We start from the raw sequence: 14849 nt of genomic DNA, 5'->3' as shown, positions 1-14849 counted from the left end.
TGGAGGGGAGCTATGGGGGGAAAAAGAGGAACAACTGTAATAATCTGAACAATAAAGATTTATTTAAAAATAAATAAATAAAATGAAGGCTACCAACAATGCACAGAATGACCTCGTTTCATATAAAAAAAAAAACCTCATGTGCTTATCTTTGGGATTTTAAAAAAATGCTTATCTCTAGTTTCTAAATTTTCTACAGTGAATCAATAACACTTTTATAATAAAAACATAAATTTATTTTAAAAACGCACCTTACATAAAAATTAACTCAAGATGGGTCATAGACCTAAATATAAAGGCTAAAATGATAAAGCTTCTAAAATAAGGCATAGAAGAATATCTTTGGAAAGTTGGAAGGCAAAGATTTCTTAGAGGTGATACAAAAAGCACTAATTATATAAGATATATCGTATAACAGAAGATTTGTATCCAAGCTATAGACAAAAAAAAAAAAAAGAAAAAGCAACCCAATTAAAATTCGGGCAAAATGAACACATCCCTGAATTAACTTTAATCCATAGGAGAAATTAGCACATACAAAAATTAATTTTATACTCCTCACCTCTATTATCTTTTCCCACCAACCAGGAAGTTTACAATTCCACTGTCAAAGAAAGATGGGCTATACTCTTTACACTATGGGAGGAATCTAAGATATGAATCCAAGACAAGATAGACTTGGATGCTGTTGTACCCAGTGAACAGAAAGACAAATTTGAAAATTCTATTCTTTATGCAGTAGCCTTGACTTCTGGCTAAACGTGACAATTAAGCATAAATATTGATCCCTATTCCCTCCCTCTAAAATCCATTAAAAAAACACACACACACACACACACGCACACACACACACACGCACTCACACACACACACATACACTTTTAAACCAGAAGAAAAAAGAATAGATGACAGGAGATGAGGAATGTCAACAAATTTGGGGAAGATGAAGAAATAAAAATGAGTGATAACTGGTTTTTAGGCAGAGTAGAGAAAGCTGAAACCTAGTGTCTAAGATGCAGAGGGAGATGCTGAGAGGAAGCAAGTCATTTCATTTAGCAGAACCATGGTGGGCTGTGGTTCTTGATAGTAATTCACCAAGTACTATGGAAAGTGAGGGTGAGAAATAAGAAGGGGCATGATAGAGGCATGCATAAGGAGCATATGGATTACCCGCCCCCATGTCCCTTCATAGCTGGGTGAGTACCTCTGCTCTACCCTAGCAAGGGCTGGAAGTATATTCTTTAGAAAAGTTGCATCAAAGAGTTTATGGGCTCAAGAAGATCGGGCACAGCCCGACACCTGCACCAAAATCAACTGGGATATAAATTTAAGATGTAGTAAGAGGGTAGGAGCATAATGTTTTTTAAAGTTCAATGTCCTTTTCTCTTTCTCTTCATTGAATATAACTTTTGCCCTATTGTGTATGAGGCAACATTTATTGCCAATGACAAAATTCAATTTCAAGCTGTTAGACAAAATTTAGAATTTTAGAAAACTTTTATCTGTAATAAAAAACAGTTTCTAAATGCTTGACATTTTCTGGTTAGATTGGTAATATAACTGATATGTTTATTTGATACTGTGTAACGAGAACTGTCAATATTGTGAAAATCTGCACATCTCAGTGAACTGATATTGTTCAAATGACCAATGCACTGTTACAAAACTATGAATGAGTAAAAAATATTTCCTTAAAGTCCAAGATAGACCAATAGCTTTTAATGTAATAGAGTAAGACTTCAATGGTGTCATTCCAGGTTCCACATTGCAACCAATCTTTAAGAAAATGCCACTTATCGAGTTTGGGTAGAATACCAGAGAATATCACAATTACATAAAAAGGCAATTAAAGTACTTTCCTTTTCCAACTACATGGTTGCTTTTTTCTGGCCAGACTTTCTTCATATATTTGAACCAAAATAACATAAAGAAATAACAAAGCATAAAAAAACAAAATAACATAAAACAGAGAATCTAGCTGTCTTCTATTAAGCCAGAATTTTTTTTAAAAATCTCCAAATGTATAATATAATTCCAATAATTTTTTTTGTTTTGGAAAGCATAAGTATTTTTATTAAATTGTGTTATTTATGCTAACTGTAATGGATTTATTATTGTTATTATAAATAAATTAATAAAATTTTTAAATCTCTCCATTTAGATTTTTAACGCTACAAATATTAATAATATCAAAATCAAAAGCTCTTTGGGGCCCTTAATAATCTTGTACCTAGAAGGGGTCTTGAAACTAAAAAAGTGTGAGAATACTTCTCCAGGAGATCTCCTAAATATCCCAGAAGTGATCAACATCCTAGGATAAGTGACCCTAGACCTGATGCTGTGCTCTTCGCTTTGCATCCTATTCATTGGTACATGATTTTAATTTGTCCCATACCTGGTTATGCTAACGTGTGTCAGCTAAATACGCTGATGCCTACCAGCTTTCTCCACTGTAAATTACTCTTTTTCCTTTGTGTTCAATAAACATTTTGTGGGAAGGTATCGTAATGCTATGTAAATAGCCTGCTCTTCATCAAACTTTTGCCTCCATTAAAGTTTCTTGCCTGAATTATTACTATATGTTTGCTAAAGAATGATATTTGAATTTCATCCTTACTTAATAATTGGGTATCATGTTATTGCAGGAAACATTAGAAGAATTGTTCTCTTCTCTTAATTTATTCATTCATTTACTTATTTATATCTGTATGGACTCATGGATTCCAATTTAAATCAGTAAGCTGTAATTCATTACAATAATTATTTCTTGGATGCTTAAATTGTCCCAGATTTGGTCAAGAAGAGACCCTTCAAGTTAGTTTCTTTGTCCTTTTTATGTGTGTTTTTCATGGTGAGTGGTATTTATAAACCAAGATGTGGATGCTGGGTGTGCCTGTTGATATTGGGGTGTTGCTGCTTCCAAGCCTTCACAGCAGCCAGAGCTAGAAAACATATATACATATACAGACAGATTATATATATATCATGGTCCTCTCTCCATATTGTAAACTACAAGGTTTACTTTAGCTGTCTCCCTTTCTATAATTGTAACTTCTTTCTACAATTTTGAGAAATCTGGCTCCCATTATCCTTAATATACTTATTTATATGGTCAGTCCTCATATGAAAATAATCTACTGACCTTGCCAGACTGCCTCCCAACTAAATGACCGGTGCACCTTTCTCACAAGAACCCCCAACACATCACCAAGAGGCTGCCACCCTTGCAAGATAGGCCTTCCTATCTCAGGCCTCTGATCCTAACAACTTTTGGTATGCGTTATTCTGGAAGGAAGGGATGAATGGAGGATAAAAGGAGATTGGGAGGGAGGAAGGGAAGGTGGAATAGTTCTTATATTTAATGTAGTTGATTTTATCAATATTTTTCTTCATGGTTTAGATTTCTTTTATCTGAGAAATCCTTCCCTACTTCAACTTTATAAAGATATTATAAAATGTGTTATTCCAAAAGTTCTATAATTTTCTTTCCTCATTTAACTTTTTAGTCTACTTGAAATTGATTTTTGCTTGTGATGTGTGGTAGGCACTCAATATCTTTTTTTACTTCCTTTTTTCTCTTCTTTTTCTTCTCATTTTATTACATAGAAAACAGTTATCCCAATACCATTTATTGAAGTGTATTTCTTCCTCATGAAATACATTTTTTATTGTAAAGGGAAAATAATTAGTTTTTAAAAAGACAGAAGAAAGAGAATTTAAACTCTGTGCCATGTCTAAGCTTCAACAGATCATGTACCTTTATCTTCAGTTACAATCAGTTTGGTTTATACCATATTGTTTCCTGAGAAGAAAATTCAAATTCTAAGCCAAGATTGGCAGTAGAACTAAAGGATTGCTACTACTACTTCCTCTAGTACAGTGATGGAGAACCTATGACTCGCGTGTCAGAGGTGACACGCGAACTCACTTTTTTGGTTGATTTTTCTTTGGTAAATGGCATTTAAATATATAAAATAAATATAAAAAATATAAGTCTTTGTTTTACTATGGTTGCAAATATCAAAAATTTTCTATATGTGACATGGCACCAGAGTTAAGTTAGGGTTTTTCAAAATGCTGACACGCTGAGCTCAAAAGGTTCGCCATCACTGCTCTAGTAGAACTAAAGAATTATTCGGATTATATTGCCAATCAGCCCTAATAGATTGTAACAGAAATAACAGAACAACTCATGTAATGTGCCATTAAAAGGCATAACTTAACCCTTTGCATGCCACACATTGCCTTGGATTAATATTACACCTCACAAATGCTCATGGCTGTCCCTTGACATGAAAATGTGTCAGTGCTGACATTGATGGACACACAATCATTTCTGACTGGCCAACTGGCTATGTTGATTCATCAGAACATGAATCCTCTCATCTTTCTTAAGAAAATATGTAGCAATACATAATGTTCTTTGATTAAAAACAACTGCAAAAACATAAGAAAATTATGGAAATAAATTTTTCAATAGAAAAATATCTAAGAAGTATATAGTATGCTTATGGGTGAGTTAAAACCCTGTATACTGACTGAGGTGGAATGTCTGTCCAAAAGATGCTAACAATGTATGCCAGAGATCTAATCTATTCTGAAATAACTTCTTACTTTTCCCGAATCAGGGTATGACGATTTTAATTGTTCAAATTCCCTGAGCTACAGAATACGTGTAGTCAATAATTGTTAAAACACCCTATCAGGCCAGCCATACTCATGTGTTTGTGGAGCAAGATAGCCACTTTTAAAATCGAGACTGTGGACTCTTTCTCATATTAATCTTAGGGCTAACTGATACTTTAGATTGTCAGTTACTAATGCTTCTTTTCCCTTGATGGAGACCATATCTGTTGCATTTATAGTCAGTGAAAAATCGTTTTGCTGTTGTAAAACAAGTGGGAGGTATGGGATTCCAGAAAATGACATCTCAGTTTCCTCACAGGCGAGTCACCCAGCAGAACCTGGGCAAAGAGGGAAGCTGCTTGCATGAATTTGCTTACTCACTAAGGGCCTTTCTGTTCTGAAGATGAGCTAAGAGTTAAAGGCCCCATTTAGAGAGGAATTTAGTGGGAGACCCAGATGAAAATGGATACTTTCCAAAACAAAAGATGGAGATTCTGTTTCTCGTCGTTAGAAGTAATGGATAGAGATTAGAAATGGGGATAGAGGGGATCTGTCATCAAAGACAGATCATGATAAGATTAAAACCTGATGCTAACTTAGAATAGCGGGTGAGACAGCTAAGCTTATTTTGAGGTTGAAATGAACCTTGGTATCTCACTAGCTAGTGAACATGTGTCAAGTAAATCATGCAAGTTGGACAGAAATGGATGAGGGCTTAAGACTGAACATTCAGGGCCCCAATGCCAGAGAGCCCTCCAGGAATGGAATTAATGAAACGGTGATGGCTCAAAATAGAAAGACGGAGCACACTCAGACACATTGAGAAATGGCTTTCTCCGTAAGGGCCGGGGAGGGGGGCAGAACTCAGGACACAGTGACAGAGCAGCCTGGGGCCCAGATTTGGAGATGACATTTAGAATCTATTTTGGGTGAGACTGCTACCATATTTTTTAACAGTGTCATCCAAATCCACTTACTTTAGTCTAGAGAACACAGAGTGAGATCAATAACAAGGAACCAAGGTGGAGTGTTTTGTTAAGATACATGTGATTAGGTTGAGTCAGATTAGGTGATGAACTCTATGCTTTCTGTGTCAGCCAATTCTATGCTAGAGTCAATGATTAACCCTGCCTTAGATGAACTAAGAGATGAAGTAATTTTCCTAAATTGATGGCAATGAGGATGGGTTGATGGCTGCAGCGTGTGCCTGAGGATGCTGTGTGGGAATGACAGGGGCCATCCTAGCTCAGGATGTTGGAAGAGACAGTAGTATTAGCAAAGCAAAAGGTGAAATGCAGGAGGGAAAGAGTCAGGACAGCTTGAGGATGTTTAACCTCATCCCATCTGGAATTTTCCCTTGTAGATATGTGGATGTATTCGGTATGGTCATTCAGCAGCTGGTAGGGAATTTTAAAGCTCACATAGGTTATTAGTGGTTACTTCTGCCATTACTTAGCAATGCTGAAAAGAGAATTTATATAAGCTATAGCTTTGTAAACACAGCAGTGGCCCTCAATAATACTCTGCTTCTTAATTCCATACCAAGACTCAGAAAAGATGTAAGAATTGATTTCATTTATGGTAGAAATCTCAAAATTCAACAATATCTTGTGCAGATGGTGAGTGGTACAGAGTGGGAATAGCAAGCCCTTTTTTAAACTATATTGTTTTTATTGATTTCAGACAGAGGAAGGGAGAGAGAGCTAGAAGCATCAATGATGAGAGAGAGTCACTGGCTGCCTCCTGCATGCTCCCTATTGGGGATTGAGCCCCCAACCCAGGCATGGGCCCTGACTGGGATTGAGCCGTGACCTCCTGGTTCAACCACTGAACTATACCGGCTGGGCAGCAGCCCTTCTTAACTACCTGCTAGGAGTGGTTCTCAACCTTGGCTGCACATTAGAATCACCTGGGAATCTTTTTAAAATCCTGATTTCTGGGTCTCATCCTCTGGAAATTCTGTTTCTTTGTTATGGGGTGGGGGACACAACATTAGTAACAAAGAAACAGAATTTCCAGAGGATGAGGCCCAGAAATCAGGATTTTAAAAAGATTCCCAGGTGATTCTAATGTGCAGCCAAGGTTGAGAACCACTGTGCTAGGGCCTCTCTTTCTCAGCACTTGATACTTAACAAATTAGAGGTTTTTCCTGGATTAGTTTTCTGAAGCCAATCTCTGAATTCTGACTTTTGAAAATGAAACTCCCTTTTCTCAGCTTCCTGTCATTTCCCACTCCCTTTCTCACTTCCTACACCCATAAACTTCTCCAGAGCTCCAGGACCCACAGGGCCTTACCTGCCCCATGCTTTTAACTGAGTGTTCTGCCCATCTTGGTTCTCACAGCAGAGTGCCTCAGCCCAGTCTCTATTCCTAGACCTGCTTGATTGGGTCTGTCTTGAATAAACTCACAATACCAAAGGCCTTCAGAAATAAATTGCTGATGACTGTCATTCATATTTACTACATGATCCAGCATATATGCTCAGCACGACAGAAAGACATGAAAGGAATATCCACCCTATATTGGATGGTCTCATCTCTGGTCACAGACGATCTCTAGGCTGATGAAGTTACTTTCCTCCAAAATTAAGCAAATCTTGGGACAAGCAAATCGAACCCAAGAAATATGAATTTGTATACCGCATTGCCAGTTATCATCTTAATAGAGAAACACTACCGGAAAGAAGATTAAACTCTTATGTCAACTTGTTTGCAAGTTGTATTTAATGAGAAAAACTGTCTGGAAAAATGACCAGTGATTTTTTTAGTGACTACCAGCCAAAAATTAAAGGAATGGGATGGCTCTTAAGTGATGATCTGTGGGATTGAGACAGAAGGAACTCATCTCTCTAGTGATCTGTATTAGTCATGTGCTGCAAACTTGAGTTCTTCTCATCTCCACAGGCAATGAAGAATAGGTCTTAAAACTGAAGCTTTTGAACCTAATGACCTTTTGATATTAAAATCATGTTTCTCTGAACACTTATCTAAGGGTGCATCTATAGTAAAGTAACTTAGGGATTTAAATATAACAATTTTCCTTTGGAAATCAAACGTCTATACAAAATGCCATTGTGCCTGAAGTTAGTAGGTACTCAGTAAATATGCGAAATAAGTGTTGAATGAATGAATACCAGAAAGTCAAGATTAATTAAGTATTCCTGAAGAACTTTATGACAAATGAATTTGAAAGTAGCCATTGTTTGGTTCAAATTATTTTGAGAAGAAAATAGTTTATATAATTACATGTGAATAGCCATTTATAAATCATTTATTGAAATGCTTCATATCTAAGGAACCATTCAATAAAATGGGAGAATGCCATGTCATTCACTTGGAGTCTAATTTGCAAGAATTTTTGTTCAGGAAAGCCAAGTGTGCTTCACATGTTCAAATATAAATATATCATTTCAGTAAGAATCAAATGTCTTTCAGACATAACGTTATTAAGGGTGTTGCTATTGACCAGTTTTATGAAAAGTACACTCCAAGTGAAGCATAACCGCAGACCTTTTTAAATGAAATGGTCCTTTGTGCATGTTACCGTGCTTTGTATCACATGATGGTATTACCATGAACACACCTAATTGGACAAGGACAGACTCTTGAGCCAAAGGCAGACATCTTCATCTGGCCAGCAGCTTATGAGTTGGCTGGAACCATAACAATGCATAATAAGGATGTTCCCTAGGTACTGGATGCATATTGCAGTCAGATTCTCTCTTTCAGGGAGTTTAACTCAAAGACAGATGCAGCTGGTGGAAAAGAGGAGAACCTGAAGGATGCAAAAATAAGGCAGCAAACAGAAGCCTGAGACAGGAAGGTGATAGAGGTTGTTTTCAGTGGCATCAGGGAGGTAACAGCAGTAGAGGCAAAGTGCTGAGTCACCGAAATGGTGGAGCACTAGAGAAGAGAGAGAATGACGTGCATCAACCACTGAGGGCAAGCAAAGGCTGTTTCTTCTGAGCATTCAGTAGGGAGAGAGTCTGACACTGTTGCCTGCATATGGACAAAGACTCAAAGGCAAACAGAGGAAAGGGAAAACTGTACAGTAGAAAAAAGGGAAGGCTTCATGTGTGCCCGGATTGGAGGCTGTTGGCATGGGGAGGCTTACATGAGCTAACTAGAAGCAGGGCATCCTAAGTGATTGGTTAAGGGTGCATATTTGGCTTTTTCTGGTTGGTCCTAAGATGGAAATATGGACAAAAATTAGGGATGCTGTCAGTTATTAATCAAGTCCTGTCCATTTGAGGCTGATTGTGACAGAAATCATTGTATAGCTTCCTGGGTTGCCACCAGAGATAGCAATCTGGCTTCCTGCAATTGTGACTTATAGCAAGTTGGCTTCCTGGTGGTTTATTGCAGACAAGGAGCTGATTTCCTGGGCAGGTCACTGCAGGTTGTTGGTCAAGGGTCTTTTTTTATATATGGTCTTGTCATTGTCAGTTGGTATGTTCAGTCTCTCAAGAGTCTCTAGTCATTATGCCTCAACTGATGATCCTGTTCTCCATAGGGGCTGACTCTGTGGTTGTTGAGATGGTTTCCTATATTTTCTGCTTCTGTTTCTAAAGCTGTGATTGTCTCAGGTTTAACACAAAAACTTCCATATCCTGGGAAAGACATCAGTTCTAGGCAAAGTGACACTTGCTTAATATTTACATATTCCTGCAATAGAATGCTGCACTGAGGTTTAGGAGGCCTGCATTTCTGCCAACAACTCTGACCTTGGAGAAGTTGCAGAAGAGCATAATGGTAATGTGCACCTTCTGAAGGCCGTGTACAGTCTTGATTTTGAGAATTCATTCTCTATAGCTTTGGGAAAGTTACTTCATTGTTGAGTCCAAATGTTCTCATTTGTAAAAATAAAAATTCTAATAATTCTAGCTTTTAGGATTATTATAGGGAGCATATAAAATAATATATGTGAAATAATTATCCCATTGCCTGGCATATAATATACTTCAATAAATTTATACACTCTGCAAATATATTTTTCTTGCTAATACTTTCTGTTATGGGTTGAGTTGTGCCTGCCACCCCAGGAAAAAAATTTATATGCTGAAGTCCTAACCCCCAGTACATCAGAATGAGACTATATTTGAAGAGAAGGCCTTTAAAGAGATGATTAAATTAAAATGAGGTCATTAGAGCGGGGCTTTCTTTAGTATGAGTGGTGTCCTGTAAAAAGAGGAAATTAGGACACACACAAGTACAGAGGAAAGATGATGTGAAGATACAGGGAGAAGACGGCCAACTACAAGTCAAGGAGAGAGGCCTCAGAAGACAACAGCCCTGCCAACACCTTGATCTCAGACTTCTGGCTTCCGTGATCATGGGGAAATTTCTGTTGTTCAAGCCATCTAGTCTGTGGTACTTTTTCTATAACACCCTGAGCAATCTAATATACATTCTTAAGATGAACATCCTAATTTCAGAAAATAAATTGAGATGGAGTAGCAATATATTTAATCTATATCTGATTCTCACACATAAATAAGAAATTATCATGCAAAATGTTTCTATTCAAGAGACCTGCTCTGTAGCAAGAAAATATTTAATTACTTAAATGTCTCAGATTAGTGAGTTTCTAAAGATGTGACTGAAAATTTTAAGCTATATAATTCCTAAAATCACTTATTGAAAGCAGATTTATAATTTTTTTCATAGATACCTGATTCTTAATGTCAACAAATAGGAAAATGAGTGTTTCAGGGAGCTGTCTACACACTCCATGAGAAAATGACATCATAGCCAGCCAAGCAGGAAAATGCCTCTTAGAAGAAATGGCTGTTGTCAAGGATTCCCTCTTCTCCATGTGTCACCCTCAGTTCCGGGGCTACTCCCTGGCTGCCGGTACAGTTGGGAATCTCCAGGTACCAATATTATGAGCTCCGGTGCGTTAATGTCCACAGAGTGGGGTCCTCCATCCAGAGAACGGCCGGCCGGAGAGGGGCAAGGGAGGCTGAGTCCTGAATCTGTCATGCCTGTGATGTGATAGCTTTTAATAAAAGCACCCAGTGAGGGAAGGGCAATTAAAAGGAAAGGACCTCATCGTGTAATGACTTGAAGTTGTAGCCTTGACCTTTTCACTGGAACCACTGAAGCATCCTCCCCTCGGTTCACTGACACAGGTCATCTGCCAATGCCTGGCTGGTTTTGAAAGAGACTGAAGTTGCTCCATTTCCTACATTCCCGGAGTGAGCTGACTCTCACTCAAGAACCAACCATCTGCCTGGCTTAGGTGTAACTTTCCTCCAGAAAGACAGGAGCAGTGCAAGAGAAAAAATAAATAATAAAATGAAATGAATGCGCAATCTTGTCTTGCTAAGTCGCAGCCACAACTAAAACAAAGTAACACCATGGCACATAAGCTGTAAAACATAAGAGCGCCCTCTCTCTAGAAAGTCAGGATAACTTTCGACGCCTCTCACACGGAACAAAGAGCTTTGAGTAACAAAAACTTAAGACACCCAGACTAACGGAGGTTTATAAAAAGCATTCCCAGCAACATGGAGTAGCTAGGAAGAAATAAAATACTACTTAACTGCATACACAGAGTGACAAAGCCCCACATCGATGTCATCATTTTAAGCCCCATTTAGTCATACACAACCCCACATGCAACATCTGCTGGAACATCAACCTCCATGTGACTTCGGAGCGCACGTCTCTTCTGCTCCCCCTGATGTTAGCTGGGGGAAGGGCTGAGAGTGGAAGTGGGAGGGGTAAGATTGCTTCTCAGGCCCCCAAAGAAGCAGCTGTCCCCTCCTAGCAGGGACTGAATTTCAGCCTGAAGATTTTTGTCACAATGCTTTTTACCTCCTTTCCAGTCATGTCTTATCTTATAATTTTAGGATTTGACCATGCCTTGTCTTAACATTTTAGGGCCTCATTTACCAAATATATATAATTTACAGTGTTAGATGCTCGGACTGCAGCAGTCACTACGGTTTTTCTACCCCAACCCAATCCCTGCCTCCTACCACTACCACTTCCATATTAATTTTGTTCAAGTTAACAATGTGCTGGGCTAAAAATCTCAACTTCCTAGACTCCCCTGGAGTTGGGGGTGGCAAAGAGACACCACTGGGGACAATAAAACACAAACCGAGGGTTTCGAGGGAATCATCCTAATGAATGGAAGCCATGGTGGGGACAGTGCTCTGTTGCTTGCAGCTGAATGAATTTCTGACAATACAGCGAAAGGCAAACCCAAGTACCATTGAAGTGGAGCAGTTATCTGCCAAGAAGTGACAGGGCTGCAGTGTTGACATCTTCTAGCCTGAACTTTTTATTGCTTGGCCCATCTGAAAATTTCCCAGTGGGTGGTTGAAGGAGAAGAATTGAGGCAATACACCTTGCCCTGTTTGAAGGAAGGAAGAGGATTATGGGCTCAGGTTATTGCCTTTAAGCCTGAGAGGCAGTGAAGTATTACAAAGGGTATTACATAAGTGTCCTTTCCCCCCCCCCCCCACCCTTGACAAGCCCCTGCCCTCCCTTACCCCCCAGTGTCTTATGTCCATTAGTTATGGTTATATGGATGCATACAAGTCCTTCAGTTGATCTCTTACTCCCCTCCCTCCTGTCCCCCAACCCTCCCTGGCCTTCCCACTACAGTCTGACAATCGGTTTGAGGCAGCTCTGCCACTGTATTTATTATTGTTCAAAAGTTTGTAACGGTCTTAATTATCCATGAAAGAGTGAGATCATGTGGTATTTTTCCTTCATTGACTGGCTTGTTTCACTTAGCATAATGCTCTCCAGTTCCATCCATGCTGTTGCAAATGGTAAGAGTTCCTTCTTTTTAACAGCAGCATAGTATTCCATCGTGTAGATGTACCACAGTTTTCTAATCCATTCATCTACTGATGGGCACTTAGGCTGTTTCCAGATCTTAGCTATGGTGAATTGTGCTGCTATGAACATCTGGGTGCATATATCCTTTCTGATTGGTGTTTCTGGTTTCTTGGGATATATTCCTAGAAGTGGGATCACAGGGTCAAATGGGAGTTCCATTTCCAATTTTTTGAGGAACCTCCATACTGCCTTCCATAGTGGCTGCACCAGTCTGCATTCCCACCAGCAGTGCACAAGTGTTCCTTTTTCTCCAACAGGTTATTGCCTTTAAGCCTGAGATGCAGTGTGGGCGTTAGCTGTAAAGTCGCATACATGCTAATGAATCCATTGGCGTCTGTGCTCCGTGCAGGGTGAAAAAGCAAAGTTGTAAGCGAAGTGAAGGATACATTCCCACAGGGTTATGAAACTCGTCCTGGGCAACGATCTGGCCAGTCCCCGGGATGATCATCATAGGAAGGCTCAGAGGGCACTTTCTATTCTCTAAATTCAGATTTCCTTACAGACACTGCCACGTTATGCCCTTGAAGAGAAGTCAGTCCAAGACAAGAATTATCTCAGTAGCAAACGAATTGTGACTGAAAGCTAGAGCAAATAGCAGAGGAGTATTTGATTTGGGGAGAGGGGACGATGAACTGAAGAGATCTATGACTGCATTTCCTGCCTCTCTTTCAGAGTCACCTTAGCCCTTAGATCATCTGGTTAATAATCACTCACCTTTGGCTGGAGAAGCAAAGCCGCCCCCACTGGTCATGGGTAAATATAGTAAGACCCTTGAAAGGCAGTGCCTTTGAGAAGCTGGGCTCCTCTATAGGCAGCAACCTCTCTCAATAACAAAGAGATAATAAAGGGACCTCCAGCTGGCCTGATGGGTGTTGTAGAACTCAAACAGCTGCTTCCGGATGTCTCATTCCCACTTTTCACAGCCTTTCAGCGGAAATATTTGCCGGCTCACTCATGGAATAGAAAATCTTTCCAAACAAGCAAGTTGGTGTAAAAGGCACAAGGTGGGGAGCTGGCAAAGTTTCCTGGTGGATCCCACCTGGAAAGGCAGCCTGAGTCCATGCTGGGGTGAGGGTGGTTCCGTGCACATCAGATTCCTTTAGTCCCAGACATAGGATCCAGGTGCCTGGGAGGGGGTCCTTCTCATTTTTTTGTATTATCTCGTTTCTGGTGTTAGATTAATTTCTCCAATCCACAACCATAAATATTCCCCAGGCTGTCGTGTGTGTGTGTGTGTGTGTGTGTGTGTGTGTGTGTCCATGTGCCTACATACTAGTACATTTAAAGAAAAGGGAAAGTGGGAGAGGAGAAAGAGGTTCCTTCCACCTGGAGGCTAAAATATTTGCAATTACTCAAGACATTTATAAGTAAATATACTTGCGGTGCTGTCTGAATGGCTCAAATATAAGAAATACAGAAAAGCAGGGATTGGGCTAAAATAAAAAGTGAGTCTTAGGAAAGCGACTTGCTGTTAAGTTTCAAGAACAGGTTTGTTTCTCTCTATCACCTGCCTACAAGGTCCCAGCCAACTCACCCTGCCAAGGCCAGTGACTCAGCAGAGTGTGCCTCCAGCAGCCACTGAATGACACTCTCAGAGCACTTCCTGTGGGTCTCTCCACCCCTGTGAGCAATGTCGTGACCAATGAGGCATTCGAGCTTTGCTCTTGCTCTTTCCAAATTGAAATGCACGCCCACCACGGTGTGCGTTTTCCGCATCGCCTCAGTACCATAAGCTAATGCAGGGAGGGCTGCTAGAGAGGCCTCCTGCAGGCTTCAGTCTCAAGCCTGCAATTTTCTGATCTGACTTGGCATTGAGAACAGCTGGATGGCTCTAACCCTAACAAAGGTTCCTTGGATCTGTGCACTGAGGGTATGTTGTTTTGTGAAATGATTCAGTGAAAACATACCCTTTCTCTTTTGTTGACTTTCTCTGTGCCCAGGACTGAAATCAATCCAATCAGTAAAATCCTGACGCAGCAAATGATAAATCCCAGGGCTTATTTCTGTCCCCGAGAAAAGCCCAAACTCAGCTCTCTGGATGCCCGGGGGACACCTGAACACCATGAATTCCGTCCCATTTGAAAAGCATGAAATTGCCATTAGGTGGAGCTCAATGAGAGAAAGAATAGAGGGTGGGCTTTTTCTGATTTAGAAGGAGGTTTCTCCTGGAAACTTTAAGAGGTTTCTATTGGAACTTTAAAGGGGCAAGTTTTATTCTGATATGTGATTTTCCAGTGTAAGCTGCCATATAAATCTAGCAGACATCCTTCTGACATTGCTGTTCTCAGTGCAAACCCCTAAGCATGAACATCAGAGAGGAAACTGGCAAGTGGGAACTATAAGGCCCCAGGAAATGATACCAAAAT

At 39.7% G+C, this 14849-nt stretch overlaps 1 protein-coding gene across 1 annotated transcript in view; it reads right to left on the bottom strand.

Annotated features, from left to right (window-relative positions):
• LOC102433705 (mucin-19) overlaps positions 1-14199 on the bottom strand; it is a 63566-nt gene extending 49367 nt beyond the window's left edge. The window contains 1 exon segment of the mRNA XM_014465724.2: positions 14018-14199. Coding sequence (XP_014321210.2) covers positions 14018-14199 — 182 coding nt within the window.
• Between the last annotated feature and the right edge of the window lie 650 nt (positions 14200-14849).

The sequence above is a fragment of the Myotis lucifugus genome, unplaced genomic scaffold (genome assembly GCF_000147115.1).
Source record: "Myotis lucifugus unplaced genomic scaffold, Myoluc2.0 scaffold_308, whole genome shotgun sequence".
Taxonomy (NCBI): Eukaryota; Metazoa; Chordata; class Mammalia; order Chiroptera; family Vespertilionidae; genus Myotis; species Myotis lucifugus.
This window is presented reverse-complemented; position numbering and strand designations above follow the sequence as displayed.